Here is a 14,458-nt window from a genome sequence, read left to right on the forward strand (position 1 = left end):
TTGCATAACTATGAATATATAAATGTATTTAACTATAAATATAACTTTTTAAAAAATAAATCTTTATTGTTCAGATTATTACAGTTGTTCCTCTTTTTTCCCCCCATAGCTCCCCTCCACCCGGTTCCCACCCACTCCATGCCCTTACCCCCACACTGTCCTCCTCCATAGGTGTATGATTTTTGTCCAGTCTCTTCCCGCACCCCCAAGAATTGTCAGTTCACTCCCTATCTATGTCCCAGATTCTATTATATTCACTAGTTTATTCTGTTCATCAGATTTTTTATTCACTTGATTTTTAGATTCACTTGTTGATAGATATGTATTTGTTGTCACTTTGTTCTTCATAAGTTTTATCTTTACCTTTTTCTTTTTCTTCCTCTTCTTAAAGAATACCTTTCAGCATTTCATATAATACTGGTGTGGTGGTGATAAACTCCTTTAGCTTTTTCTTCTCTGTGAAGGTCTTTATCTGACCTTCAATTCTAAATGATAGCTTTGCTGGGTAAAGTAATCTTGGTTGTAGGTTCTTGCTATTCATCACTTTGAATATTTCTTGCCACTCCTTTCTGGCCCAGCATAGTTTCTGTTGAGAAATCTGCTGACAGTCATATGGGTACTCCCTTGTAGGTAAATAACTGTTTTTTCTCTTGCTGCTTTTAAGAGTCTCTCTTTGTCTTTTGCCCTTGGCATTTTAATTATGATGTGTCTTGGTGTGGTCCTCTTTGGATTCCTCTTGTTTGGGGTTCTCTGTGCTTCCTGGACTTATAAGTCTATTTCTTTCACCAGGTAGGGGAAGTTTTCTGTCATTATTTCTTCAAATAGGTTTTCAATATCTTGCTCTCTCTCTTCTGGCACTCTCATAATTTGGATGTTGGTGTGCTTGAAGCTGTCCCAGAGGCTCCTTACACTATCTTCATATTTTTGGATTCTTTTTTCTTTTCCGGTTGGGTGGTTTTTGCTTCTTTGTATTTCAAATCTTTGATATGATTCTTGGGATCCTCTAGTCTGCTGTTGGATCTCTGTATATTATTCTTTATTTCAGTCTGTGTATGCTTAATTTACAATTGGTCTTTTTTCATATCCTTGAGGATCTCACTAAATTTCTCAGAGGTTTTCAGAAGATTCTTGACTAACCTTATAACTGTGGTTTTGAACTCTATATCCAGTAGTTTGCTTTCCTCCATTTCTTTCATTTGTGACATGTGTTTTTTTCTCTGAATTTTGGCTGCTTCTCTGTGTTGATAGACTGGCTTTGTGCTCTAGGTGACCTATAGGGCCCAGTGGCTCAGCCTCCCCAATTACCTGAGGTGGACACTCTTGGTGCACCCCTTTGTGGGCTGGGTGCACAGTCTTGTAGTTAAGCCTTGATTGCTGTTGGTATCACTGGGAGGAATTGACCACCAGGCCAATTGGCTGTGAGGACCAGCTGTGTCTACATGGGAGAACTGCTGTGCTGGAGACACCCTTATGGGACAGGACTTGCTTCAGTGGGGCTTTGGTGCTCACTGAGTCTGCCCCTTGAGTGTGTCTCTTATGAATGTGAAGAGTTTTAATCTGGTACAGTCTCACTCTGACGCCTGGGTACACTGGCTCTTGGATATCCAGGGAGGTGCAAAGTCAGCCACTGCCTGAGGCCACCCAGCAGGAGCTACAGAGACATCTGCAGATTCCTTTTCTTTGTTTGGGGTTTGGAGGTGCCCAGATGAGGCCTAGCTGTGAAGCAATGCAGGCTGCTGTCAAGCCTTTTGGAAGCTCTGGTGCTCTCTGACCCAGGTGCAGTTTGTTAGGTTTTAGGCAGTGAGCGCACAGGCCATTCATATGCAAAAGCTGCTGCGCATAGCTTGGATGGGGTTGTAAATTGGGTGGGGCGGGGGTCTCAGGGAATCACCAGGGCGGAGCAAATAGCAGTGGCTGCCAGTCAGCCCTGCATTGAAGAGGTCCTCGCATCTCTATGTTTCCTCCCACCCCCTTGCCCCCCACAGAGGAACAATGATTGCTGTGAGCACCTCTGAGAGAAAGCTGCCCTAGTGTTCCTGCTTGATGCCAGACAATCCAGTTTCTCCCCATATGAGTCTGGGTCCCCAGAGTCTCACCCGGAACTGTAGTTCAGAGCAATCGGGAGCTTGAATCTCCCTCCGGATTGAAAAAGAGAACAGCAAACCCAGTTGCAAACCCAGTTGCCAGCCCATTTCGTGCGTGCCTCCGTACCTCCACACTTCCACACCTCCGCACCTCCTACCAGTCTCAAATGCGCTTTTCTCTTTTCTTCTTGTAGAACTTCCATTCAGCCAGCCTTCCTGTGGTTCTGGATGATATCCATTTTGTCTTTTAGTTGTATTTTTGATGTGGTTGTGTGAGGCAGCAAGTATAGGTGTGTAGCTATGCCGCCATCTTGGTTCCTCCTAAATATAACTTTTGATAATGTAAAAATAATATAACTAAGAAATATTAGATGATGGTTATGGAGTACAAAAAGAATATGTAATAAAAAATAAGACTGCTAATTTCTTTATCTTTCCTAGCAGTAAGTCAATCAACATTTCAATAGTCAGGTATTCTTTGACTATTGTGGAATTAAGATATAAATCACAAAAATAATGCCTCATACCTTGAAAATTAAATAATACACTGTCACATACCCATGAGTCAAAGAAGAAATCACAACTTGAAAAATCTTTTGAGCTGAATGATAATAAAGATTCAACATACTCAAACCTGTGAAATATTATTCTAGTGGCATTTAGAGAGAAATCTATCCTTTTAAATGCATATATTAGAGATCAACCGAAGGACTTGTATGCAGGCATATAAGCATAACCAATGGACACAAGACACTGTGGGGGGGTGGGGTGAGGGCATGTGCCGGGGTTTAGGGGAGGCCGAGGGAAGGTCAATGGGGGAAAAATATAAAGGAAACATATGTACTACTATCTGTAATACTTTAAACAATAAAATAAAATTTAAAAAAATATTTTTTAAAAAGATGAAGGAAGTTGATAACCCCCATCAACATGGAAAAAAAGAGAACAAACACAAACTAACATTACTACATCGTGTTCATATTAAAAAGATATTGACATAATATTATAAACCATTTATGTCTCCCATTTAACATACTGCATTGTAATACTGTATTAACTTGTCTGTCACTGAACTCAGACTGAGACAAGGAGCTCAGACCAAGACAAGAGGTACTATCTGTACCATCTCTGTTTAGTTCACATGAATTGCTCAATAAATGCAGAGTTAATAACAGAGGAGAGGGAGCACCTATTACCCAGGATTGTAAACAAAGACTGCTTTCAATAGTTTTTATTGCTCAACCAATAATTGATGGTTGGGTTACTCAAGACTTTTTTTTAGTTGTAAGTCTAAACAATAGCAATTTCAAAACCACGATATTAAGGAAACACACACACCTATTTTTTTTATTTAAGAAAAAGATAAAGTAATAAAATAAACAATATTATCCCAAAGCAATAGAGAGCTTTGAGCTAAATCCAATGTATCTTTCCTTTATTGTACACAGACCAATACTATATCTTCTTATGTAATTTTAAATTCCACCCAGGTTATTTCCTCATCTGTCAATTTTAAAAGAAAAATACAGGATTCTTTGGGGTTGCATATATTTCCCATAATGGACTTACAGTGTAAATTTTGGTTAACATTTTATAAACATCCATCAAGGCTGTACATGTTGGAGGGGACAGCTACAATGCATTCCAAAGAACCATAGAGGAACCATTTACAGTGCTGCAGAGTAGAAGTCAGGGGAGACCATTTTCTACTAGATTTCCAAATAGTTGAAGAGAGCAACAGTGAGATTTGTATATGTGGTGGTGCTCTTGTTTTGTTGTAATATTTATGTGTTTTGGCATAACCTTTTTAGGCAAGCTGGCAGGTGAACTGTTTCTTAATAACTTTACTGTTATGTAAAAGGAAATTTTAAGAAAATATCTTTTTTATTGATTTTAGAGAGTGAAAAGAAGGGAGCGGGAGAAACATCCATCAGTTGTCTCCCAGGAATCAAACCTGAAACCTGAGTATGTGGCCTGACCCGGAATCGAACTGGCAGCCTTTCGGTGCATGTGAGGACGCTCAGAACGCCAAGCTGGGCTGCTGGGTCCTGCAGGAGCTGACAGTTCGCTCCTCTGGGGTCTGGGTCGCAGGAGCCTCAGGTGCCCGGCAGGTGATGCCACCCTGGACCCCCCCCCCCCCCCCCCCCCGCGCCGATGGCATTAGCGCGCTCGGCCGGCCGGCTGCCTGCGGCGGCGCTGCTTTTCTGGCCTCACTGTCGCAACTTCAGCCCCCACACCGCCCAGCCAGCTAAGAGGACGGGAATCTAACCCGCAGGCGGTGCGGCAGCGGGCCACGCCCTACCCGGACCGGAAAGCCGGAGCCGGCGCGCGCCAGCGGCCACTTCCGGCCACGTGAGCGGGGGGAGGGCGCGCGGGGAGCGGGTAGAGCGCACGCGGCGCGCGGCTCCCCCTGCCGGCGGCGCGCGGCCAGGCAGCCCAGCCGGACCGCCTGGCCACGACGACCCTCCTGGTTCCTCTGACCTCCTCAGCGCGCCCTGCAAGGCCAGGCTCCCGCCACGAATTTTGTTTTTAACTCACAACGTAAAGAGGCGCTCACAGAGCCTTCTGGTTGCGGGAAGGGGACACTTGGAGGGCGAGGTAAGAAAGGCCTCCGAGTGCGAGGTGAAGATGGAGGAAGGCGCCCAGGCCCCAGACTGGGACAGCGACGAAACGGTGATAGACGGGTCGGTGACGGAGAGTGACCTGGAGGACGAGGAGCTGCCCTGGAGAAGGTGACCATCAGCCCCCGGTGCTGGGCCGGGTGACCGCCCTGAGGCCCGCGCCGGCGCCGGGTGGGGAGACATTACCAGACCAGAGTCCGTAGACCTTGTGAGGCCGCCAGGCCTGAGCTGAGAACTCGTAAACAAACAAGGCTGCAACCCCCCAACTTAAGACAAAACGAGCTTTAGAGGAGCTGGCATTATGGCATTAAAAAAATAAATAAAATTAAAAAAAAAAAAAGCCTTTACTCTTAGCCGGAGGCCGTAAGTCCTTTTAAACAGGCCAAAACGTAGTAGGTCTACACAGCTGCAATGCATTTTGCTTCCAGCAGCTTGTAGCTCGGGTCTAGGAGACGGTTAACATCATCTCTCGGGAGAAGAGTGTGTGATGGGAGAACCGGATGCCACCAAGCTGGAAACCGGGAATTCCCTAAGAATCAAAGAAGGCAGCAGTATAGTCCACCAACACCTTCTTGGACACACGTCGCTTTCAGTGCTAGATTCGGGGAGAGGATAAAAGAGCTGGGGCCCCTGCCTTTGGAAGTCACGTGCACGCCATCTCCCTGCAGCGGGGGCAGCCCCGGGTGGTTGAGGCGCTCGGAGAGCCTGTCATCGCAGCCCAGGTGGCCGTCGGAGTTGGTGGGGGTGATTTCTGAGTCCAGGCTCCAGGACGGGGTAGGAGCTAGCCAGACGGAGAACAGGAGGTGTTCTAGGCCAGGGTGTGGCTGTGGGACATGGCATTGTGTTGTGTGTGGTGGAATGTACGGTTAGCGCCGGATGCTGAGGTAGGGGGTGGTGGGCGGTGAGCCTGGTAGGGTGAGGTCTTCTAAGGCCTCAGATATCCCGCATGTGTCCCCGTGAAATGTTAGGTGGAGGAGCAGCCTTTTCAGATTTTTGTTGACTCCAGCATGTCCTAGACTAGGGCCTTTAATTAAATTAAATTAACTAGTTAATTTATTTTTAAGACAGGATGTCCACTTTCACCACTCCTTTTTTTATTTTTCATTTTATTGATTTTTTACAGAGAGGAAGGGGGAGAGAGAGAGAGTTAGAAACATCGATCAGCTGCCTCTTGCACACCCCTGCACACCCCCTACTGGGGATGTGCCCGCAACCCAGGTACATGCCCTTGACTGGAATCGAACCTGGGACCCTTCAGTCTGCAGGCCGGCGCTTTATCCACTGAGCCAAACCGGTTTTGGCACCACTCCTTTTAAAAGATAGATACTTTTATTGTTTTCAGAGAGGGAGAGGAAGAGAGAGATAGAAACATCCATGATGAGACAATCATTGATTGGCTGCTTCCTGCATGCCCCCCCCCCCCCACACTGGGCATTGAGCCCGAAACCCAGGCATGTGCCCTGACCAAGAATCGAACCATGACCTCCTGGTTCATAGGTAGATGCTCAACCACTGAGCCACGCTGGCTGGGCTAGACTAGGGCTTTTAAAATTTTAATGCCCTTGTAAATCACTGTGGAATCCTGGTAAAATGTGTATTCCACTTCAGGAGTTATCTGGAGGGATCTGAATTCTGCATTGCTAAGAAGCTTCCAGATTAAAGTTCGTACTATTAGAGAAGGGATCACCTTATACAAGAGCTTATCAAATTAGTAACAGACTGGGATGATGAGAGCTCAACTAAGAAGAAACAATGGGAATTGAAGGATAAAGGGGAAATTTGAGAAATCTTTAGAGAGTAAATTTGTCAGGAGATGGTGGTTCATTAGAAGTGGAGGATGCTACCCAGGTTTCTGGCTTGTTTATGTACTAGAGGCCCAGTGCACGAAATCGTGCACTGGTGGGATTCCCAGTGCCTGTTGGCTGCTGGCCAGGGCCTTCCTCCCTTCCCCTGGCCAGCCCCATACCCTGGTCGAACTCCCAGAGAACTCCCGGTCCAGGGGACAATTTGCATACTACGCTTTTATTATATAGAATACACATACAATAATATTCGCTCTTGTTGGTGTCCCGGAAACATTTTGACTAATCTTATAACCACCACCACAATCAAGATCCACAACAGTTCCATCACTCCAGAAAAACTCCCTTTAGCTGCCCCTTTGTAGTTAAGCCCCTCTCCAATTTATTTATTTATTTTTAAAAAAATATATTTTATTGATTTTTCACAGAGAGGCAGGGAGAGGGATAGAGAGTTAGAAACATTGATGAGAGAGAAACATCGATCAGCTGCCTCCTGCACATCTCCTACTGGGGATGTGCCCACAGCCAAGGTACATGCCCTTGACCGGAATCGAACCCAGGACCCCCCAGTCTGCAGGCTGACACTCTATCCACTGAGCCAAACCGGTTAAGGCAAGCCCCTCTCCAATTTAAATCACTATTCCTATATATGTAGTATATCATCATGTTTGTCTGTTTTCTTTCTTTCCTCCTCCCCTCATCTTTGGTTGTTAGCAGTTTGATTATGATGTGCCTAGGCATGATTTTCTTTGTGTTTTTTCCCATTTTTGGTTCATTGATCTTGAATCTATAAATGTATGTCTTTCACCAAACTTGGGAAGTTTTCTGTTATAATTCCTTCATATATATTTTTTTATGTACCAATTTCTTCTCTTCTGGAACTTTAAATGACCATAAATGGTCTCCCAGCTGCCTGAAGCCTTATTAATTCTATGGTCTTTCCTCTGTGTGCATGCATACCTGGTGTATCCCTCTCTTCTAATTTGATTATTAGATACCAGTCATATTAGATTAGGGCCCCACCCTTATTGCCGGGGTCCAGCCTCAGCGGGCCAGGGGTTCCCAAAGGTGTGGTTGGAGTCGGTGAAGAATGTTTTACACGGAGACAGCATTCAGAACTCTCTAGCTCTCTTTAGTCTCATGGATCTTCCTGTGCCTGGCTGCGGCCACGGAGAAAGATCTCCAGGTAAGCTAAGCCTTTATTTTATAGTCAGAGGTAAACAAGGTAGTGGTTACCATAGTTATACTGTTCTTGTGAGTTTCACTTGTTTACACTGTTCTTGTGAGTTTCACTTGTTTGTGTTCTTGCTGCACTTCCCTCAGCCCATTAGCTTCCCAGATAAGATCTAGGGAGCTTTATAAGGTCAAGTCTAATTATGCTAAGAGGACTGTGCCCTCTAAGCTGGGACTTGTTTCTGACTTTGCCAACAGGTCAGTCAGAGGCTTAACCCTATAGTGGCTCCCCACACCTTATAATCTTAATTGCCTCCTTTAAGGACTTGTTTCCAAATCTAGTCACATTGGGGGTTGATCTAAGTGGGTTCATGTCAAAAAAACCCATGAGCCGCTTTGAAGAAGCTTTCACTAGCTAAAAATGGGACAGTTTGAACATTGAGAAGAACTATAACAGCAGTGGATTTAAATCAATGAGTTTGTAATGATCTTTAAAAACATATTTCAATATTATGAAAACTGATAAGGAAAGAGAAAGAAGCAGCCCTAGCTGGTTTGGCTCAGTGGACTGAAGGGTCCCGGGTTCAATTTAGGTCAAGGGCACATGCCCAGGTTGTGAGCTTGGTCCACAGTAGGGGGTGCAGGAGGCAGTTTTTGTTTCTGTCTCTTATCTCCCTCACCCTTTCTCTCTGAAATCAATAAAAAAAAAATTTAAATAAAATACATAAAATAAAATAAAAAAGAAAGAAAGAAGCAGGCATTTATTTTGCCTTTCCTATGCAAACTGTAACCAAGTAACTTGGCTGAGTTAACATAGCTTGATGGAAAGTAATTGTATAGTTGATGAGTGAAAGTGTTTTTTTAAAAAATATCTTTTTATTGACTTCAGAGAGAGAAAGGGAGAGGGAGAAAGAGATAGAAACATCAATGATAAGAGAGAATCATTCATCGGCTGCCTCTTATATGACCCCTGCATGTGTCCTGACTGGGAATCGAACCCTGACCTCCTGGTTCATGGGTTGATGCTCAACCACTGAACCACACCAGCTGGGCATGAGTGAAAGTTTTAAAAAATATGTATTTCAATTAATAAATGAAAGTAATAAAGTAGAATGTTGCCATTTTATATACTCCTAATATTGACTAGACCTAGGCAGGGTCATCAATGGTCACTATCATCACAAAATGAGTTACAACCATCATATTGAGCAAGTGGCATCCGTTTCCCATCACCAGAAGCAGAAATCCAGACACTTCTACCCACTGCATCTTGGTATTAGAGTCACCGATGAAAACACAGTGCTGGAACAACACTTCACTCACATAGAGAAGGGACAGAGCAAGATTGGCTTCAATAGTGGGCACTGGTCCCCCATGGCCACTGGCATGCCCACATCCCTCTTGTGCCACAGAATGAAGAACTTCATCCTGTTCCCCACAGAAGACATATATAATGGTGGGATTGGCCAGGTGCCATGTGACATACACTTAAACAAATCAAAGGAATACACATTGAGTCTGAAACAATGAAAGGTAATTTCACACAAGGTATATTAGGTCCAGCACAGCCTGAGAGAACTCTTTGTCTCTTTGTAAGAGAGTGTTTCAAGCTCGAGGCCAAAAGGTAGTTGAAAGACTGCATGCACAAGACTGCCTTTCCCGACATATACTTCATTATCTTCTGTAGGAAGTACACATATGCTTCCCCAAATTGAACTTGAATTAGATCAAACCTCTAGGTCTAATAACCAGTTTACTGGAAATATACAAGATAGAGGAACATATTAAATAACATGCAGTCAGTAAATGCAAAATGTGGGAAACTCTTCAGTAAAAACAACCCAGTTTTTTCAACAAATAAATTGCAAAGGGGTGGGGGAGGTTGGGGGTAATATGTAGATTTAAAAAGAGACTTACATAGCAACTAAATGCAGTGTGTACCTTGTTTGGATCCTGATTTGAACAAAACAACTGTAAAAAGAGACACTTGGGGAAATGTAACTAAAATCTCTTTATTAGTTTTCCATTGCTGTATAACAACTTACTCCAAAATTTAGCATCTTAAAACAATAAACATTACTATCTTGTAGTTTTTGTGCTTCAGGAATCTGGGAGTTGCTTAACTAAATCATCCTGCTCAGGGACTCCCAAGGCTGCATTCATCTCAAGGGTTCATGAGAAGGATCCACTTTACACATGGTGGTTTTAAGAATTAGTTCCTCTCTGGCCTTAGTTCCTCTCTTACCTTCTTGCCACATAGGCTTCTCCACAGGGCATTTCACAACAAGGCAAACTGACTTCCATGAGCATATAGAAGCAAGAGAGCAAGAGGAAGACAAGATGGAAGCTAGTGATTTTTTGTAACCTAATCTCAGAAGTAACATCCCAACATATTAATAGTGATATAACTAAGAATGCTAGGAAGTTTAGGTATAAAAAAGTGACAGTTAAGGTTTCATTTTTTATAGCCGAGTAATATTCCATCTTATATCTGTACCACAACTTTTTTATCCACTCGTCTGTTGATAGGTACTTGGTTTGCTTTCATATCTTGGCTATTCTAAATAACACTGTAGTGAACATAGATAGGGATGCATATAATCTTTTGGGTTTCTTCTGATAAATCTCCAGAAGTGGAATTGGTGGGTCATAAAGTAGTTCCATTTTTAATTTTTTGAGGAAACTCCATACTGTTTTCCATAATGGCTGCACCAATCTGCATTCCCACCAACAGTGCATGAGGGTTCCCTTTTCTCCACATCCTTGTCAACACTTATCACTTGTTGATGGTAGCCGTTCTGACAGGTGTGAGGTGATATCTCATTGTGTTTTAATTTTCATTTCTCTGATAGTGATGTTGAGCACCTTTTTAAATGTTGAGCACCTTTTTATATGACTGTTGGCCATCTATATGTCCTCTTCAGAGAAGTGTCTCAGATCCTGTCCTAATTTTTTGTTACTCTTCACCCGAGAATTTTTTTTCCAATTGACATTTAGAGAGAGTGGAAGGGAGGGAGGAAGGGGGAAGATGAGAGAGAGAGAGAGAGAGAGAGAGAGAGAGAGAGAGAGAGAGAGAAACATCAGTATGAGAAAGACCGATTGGTTGCCTTCTGCATGTGACAATGCTGGCCAGGGATTGAACCTTCAACCCAGGTACGTGCCCTTGACCCACTGGTGTGAGGGCCAACACTCTAATCACTTAGCTATACAGGCCAGGGCTTGTGCTCATTTTTTAAATTGGATTGTTTGTTGTTGCGACAGCCTGGATGGACCTAGAGGGGAGTATGCTTAGTGAAATAAGTCAGTCAGAGAAAGAAATACTATATGATTTCACTAATATGCGGAATCTAAAGAACAAAATAAACAAAACGGACTTATAGATGCAGATGGTTGCCAGAAGGGAGAAGGGGTTGGGGATTGGGTGAAAAAGGTGAAGGGATTAAGTAGAACAAATTGGCAGTTACAAAATAGTCACAGGGATGTAAAGGAAAGCATAGGGAATATAGTCAATAATATTGTATGGTGCCAGTTGGGAACTGGAAATATTGAGGGGAACACTTTGTAAAGTATATGATTGTCTAACGTCTAAGCCAGCCGTGGGCAAACTACAGCCCGTTCGGCTGTTCTATCCGGCCCGCGGAGCCGAAAGAGTGGAGGGTTCTCTTGCTCTCCCCTCCGCTCCTTCACCAGCAGCAGTGTTAACATGGCAACGTCGGGAAACACGGCCGCAGCTCTTGTTCTGAATCCAGTTTAAGAACCCACTGTGGCCCTCGAGTCAAAAAGTTTGGCCACCCCTGGTCTAAGCTGTACACCCTAAACCAGTGTTTGGCAAACTGCGGTTCGCGAGCCACATGCGGCTCTTTGGCCCCTTGAGTGTGGCTCTTTCTAAGCCTTAGGAGTACCCTCATTAAGTTAATAACAGTGTACCTACCTATATAGTTTAAGTTTAAAAAATTTGGCTCTCAAAAGAAATTTCAGTCATTGTACTGTTGATATTTGGCTCTGTTGACTAATGAGTTTGCCGACCACTGCCCTAAACCAATGCAAAATAAAATTGACAGTAAACTGTAGGAAAAAACCTGACAGTTAAATTGTTAGTCTTTGTTTAGGAAACATGATAACAATCTGTACCTTCTTTTTGGTATTTGAAAGGTTGCTCTTTGATCAAGACACATCTCTTAGATCTGAGTTCAGTCTCCATCCTGATATAAGTGGAATATGCAAAGGTGAGAAATAATTCTTTTCACTAAGTAGTCCATTTAATTTCTCAGGTGTTATTGTTTCATTAATGTCTCCTTTTACATTTAGTCTTGTTCTTTAACTTTACACAGAGTTAGTTTCTTTGAGGCATCTGTAATAGACCCTGAGGTCTATAAGGTCTGTTACTATGAGGACAGCAATGGGAATTATACTTCTGGAAGATGTTTACAACAGAGATATGGTAGTAGTACTGAGATAGCTCTTCTCTGCCCCCCAACTCTATAGCTTAACCCTAGAAGCTGCAAAAGTAAATACTTTTTTTCTTGTTAATCCTCTCCCAAGGATATTTTTCCCATTGATTTTTAGAGAGAGGAGGGAGTGGGAGAGAGATAGAGAAACATCAATGTCAGAGAGACACATTGACTGGTTGCGTCCTACACACACCCCAACAGGAGCTGGGGATCAAACCTGCAACCCAGGTACGTGCTCTTGACTGGAATTGAACCCACGACCATTTGGTATACAGGCCAACGCTCTAACTACTGAGCAACAACTGCCAGGGCAGTAAATAGTACTTTTAAATAACCAGTCTGATTCTTTCAGTCAAAATTAAGTTGCAGATATCCTTGGTATATATTTTTTATTTATTTTCATATTATTATTTTTTATTGAGGTATAAGTAACATATAACCTCATATTATCTTCAAGTGTAAAAAATAATGATTCAGTATCCTATATAATAAAACCCTTATATGCAAATAGACTGAATGGCGGAATGACCAGCAGAACAACCGGTCACTATGATGCACACTGACCACCAGGGAGCAGATGTTTAATGCAGGAGTTGCTCCTGCATTGAGCATCTGGCCCCCCGCCCCCCCAGAGGGAGGTGACTGGCAGCAGCGATCAGGGGGTGAGGCCGGCCAGTGGGCGGCGCCAGGCTGCCAGCCAAGGTGGGTGCCAGCAGGGTCCCTCCCATCGCCGTGCCCGCTGGTTGCCCCACAGATGGCCCTGATTGCCGGCCAGGCCTAGGGACCATACCCTATATATTGGGAACAGTCTCTTAGATTTAAAAATTAAAACCTGGCAAGGCTACTCTAACACTGAAAAAGCAGGATGATGCAGCAATGACATGCATGGACTATGGCTTGCGCATTTTGTGGTCAGCCCTGATTCTGACACTTATAACTGTGTGACAAAGCCAATTACTTCTCTCTGCTTCAGTTTTTCCACCTATAAGATAGGGAAAATTGTACTACTGCCTCAGAAGGATCATGTTATGTACTACTTTTTATAATCAGGGCAAAAAAAAAAATGCAGCTGCCCATACAACAAACAGCAAGATGCCTTTCACCTGTATGAAAAGTATGGTCACTGGTACATACAGTGTTCGGATTTCGAGAGGGATGTCCGACTGCTGGTTTAGACCCGACATCCCTTGAGGGGGTCCCGGATTGCAAGAGGACACAGGCCAGTCTGAGGGACCCCCCTTCATGCACGGATTTCATGTACTGGGCCTCTAGTTTCTATATATTTCGAAATGATCACTACAGTAAGTCTAGTTAACATAGTCTATTACATTAGTGCAGTTAATGTTGTCACACAATAAGTCTAGTTATATATTTTTCAAAAGTGCCAGTCACCTGCCAATTCATACTTCCTGAGTCCACTTCTAGATCAATGTAAATGGTGTCTAGAAAAGCCTGTCACTAATTGTTACTGTTTAAAAAGTTCAGTTCTGCACTTTTTAAACGGTAGGTTATCTCCTTGTATTATTTCTTCTTGTGAGAATTTTCATTTTGGAGGATATCTGGAAATGAGTATAGAAGAAAAATTTCCTAAACACCATGAAGATCTTTGTATAGTTTGCAATGTCTTTTCACTGTACATAACTTCACCTCATACCACACAAGTTACTGTTTCGTCTTGGAGTGGTTTTTCATACTTGTAATTGGAAGGGACAGTGAGTAATATTGGTCTCCAGAATGTATTCTTTGATGTATAAAGTGCCAGTAGGAAAAAAGTTAGAGGTCTGCTTTAATATTCTATCCAAGTTTTTTCTTTTATTTCCTTTTCCAAATAGACTTTTATTATTTTTGCTAATTACTAAAAGTATAAAAAATTTTAAAAATAAAAAATTATATTATGTAGAAAATTGAAGATCCTATCCCCTATTCTTTCCTACAGTTCCACTCCCAATAACTGCCAGCATTTAGTATTTGTATATCCTTCTAGACTTTTGTATGCCAACATAAATATCTCTTATCATAATTGCTATTGTACTACATAATATGTTTCATATTTTGTTATATTTATCTACCTTAACCTTTTAAATTGCTACATATTATTTTGTATGAATGTACCCTTACTTAATAAATAGATTATATTTTTGATGTTCCTCAATACTATAACAAATATGAATATTCTAATGCTTACACCTTTGCCTACTTTTTAATTATTTATTTAGAATAAATAACTAGCTAAAATTAGATTAACTTTCAAATAATGTATTCTGATTTTAAAGGATCTGACATGTGTCAGATCTTGACATTATGGACCCCTAGAAAAATGGCTTTCC

The 14,458-nt window shown here is 42.6% G+C and overlaps 1 protein-coding gene across 1 annotated transcript in view; it reads left to right on the top strand.

Annotated features, from left to right (window-relative positions):
* Positions 1 to 4,460: 4,460 nt before the first annotated feature.
* Positions 4,461 to 14,458, top strand: part of ANKRD31 (ankyrin repeat domain 31) — a 117,283-nt gene continuing 107,285 nt past the window's right edge. Inside the window, exons 1-2 of the mRNA XM_059694307.1 lie at positions 4,461 to 4,816; positions 11,833 to 11,906. Of these exons, the coding sequence (XP_059550290.1) occupies positions 4,713 to 4,816; positions 11,833 to 11,906 (178 nt within the window). The 5' untranslated portion in view covers positions 4,461 to 4,712. The remainder of the gene's footprint in view (positions 4,817 to 11,832; positions 11,907 to 14,458) is intronic.

This window comes from Myotis daubentonii, chromosome 4 (assembly GCF_963259705.1).
Source record: "Myotis daubentonii chromosome 4, mMyoDau2.1, whole genome shotgun sequence".
NCBI classification, from domain to species: domain Eukaryota; kingdom Metazoa; phylum Chordata; class Mammalia; order Chiroptera; family Vespertilionidae; genus Myotis; species Myotis daubentonii.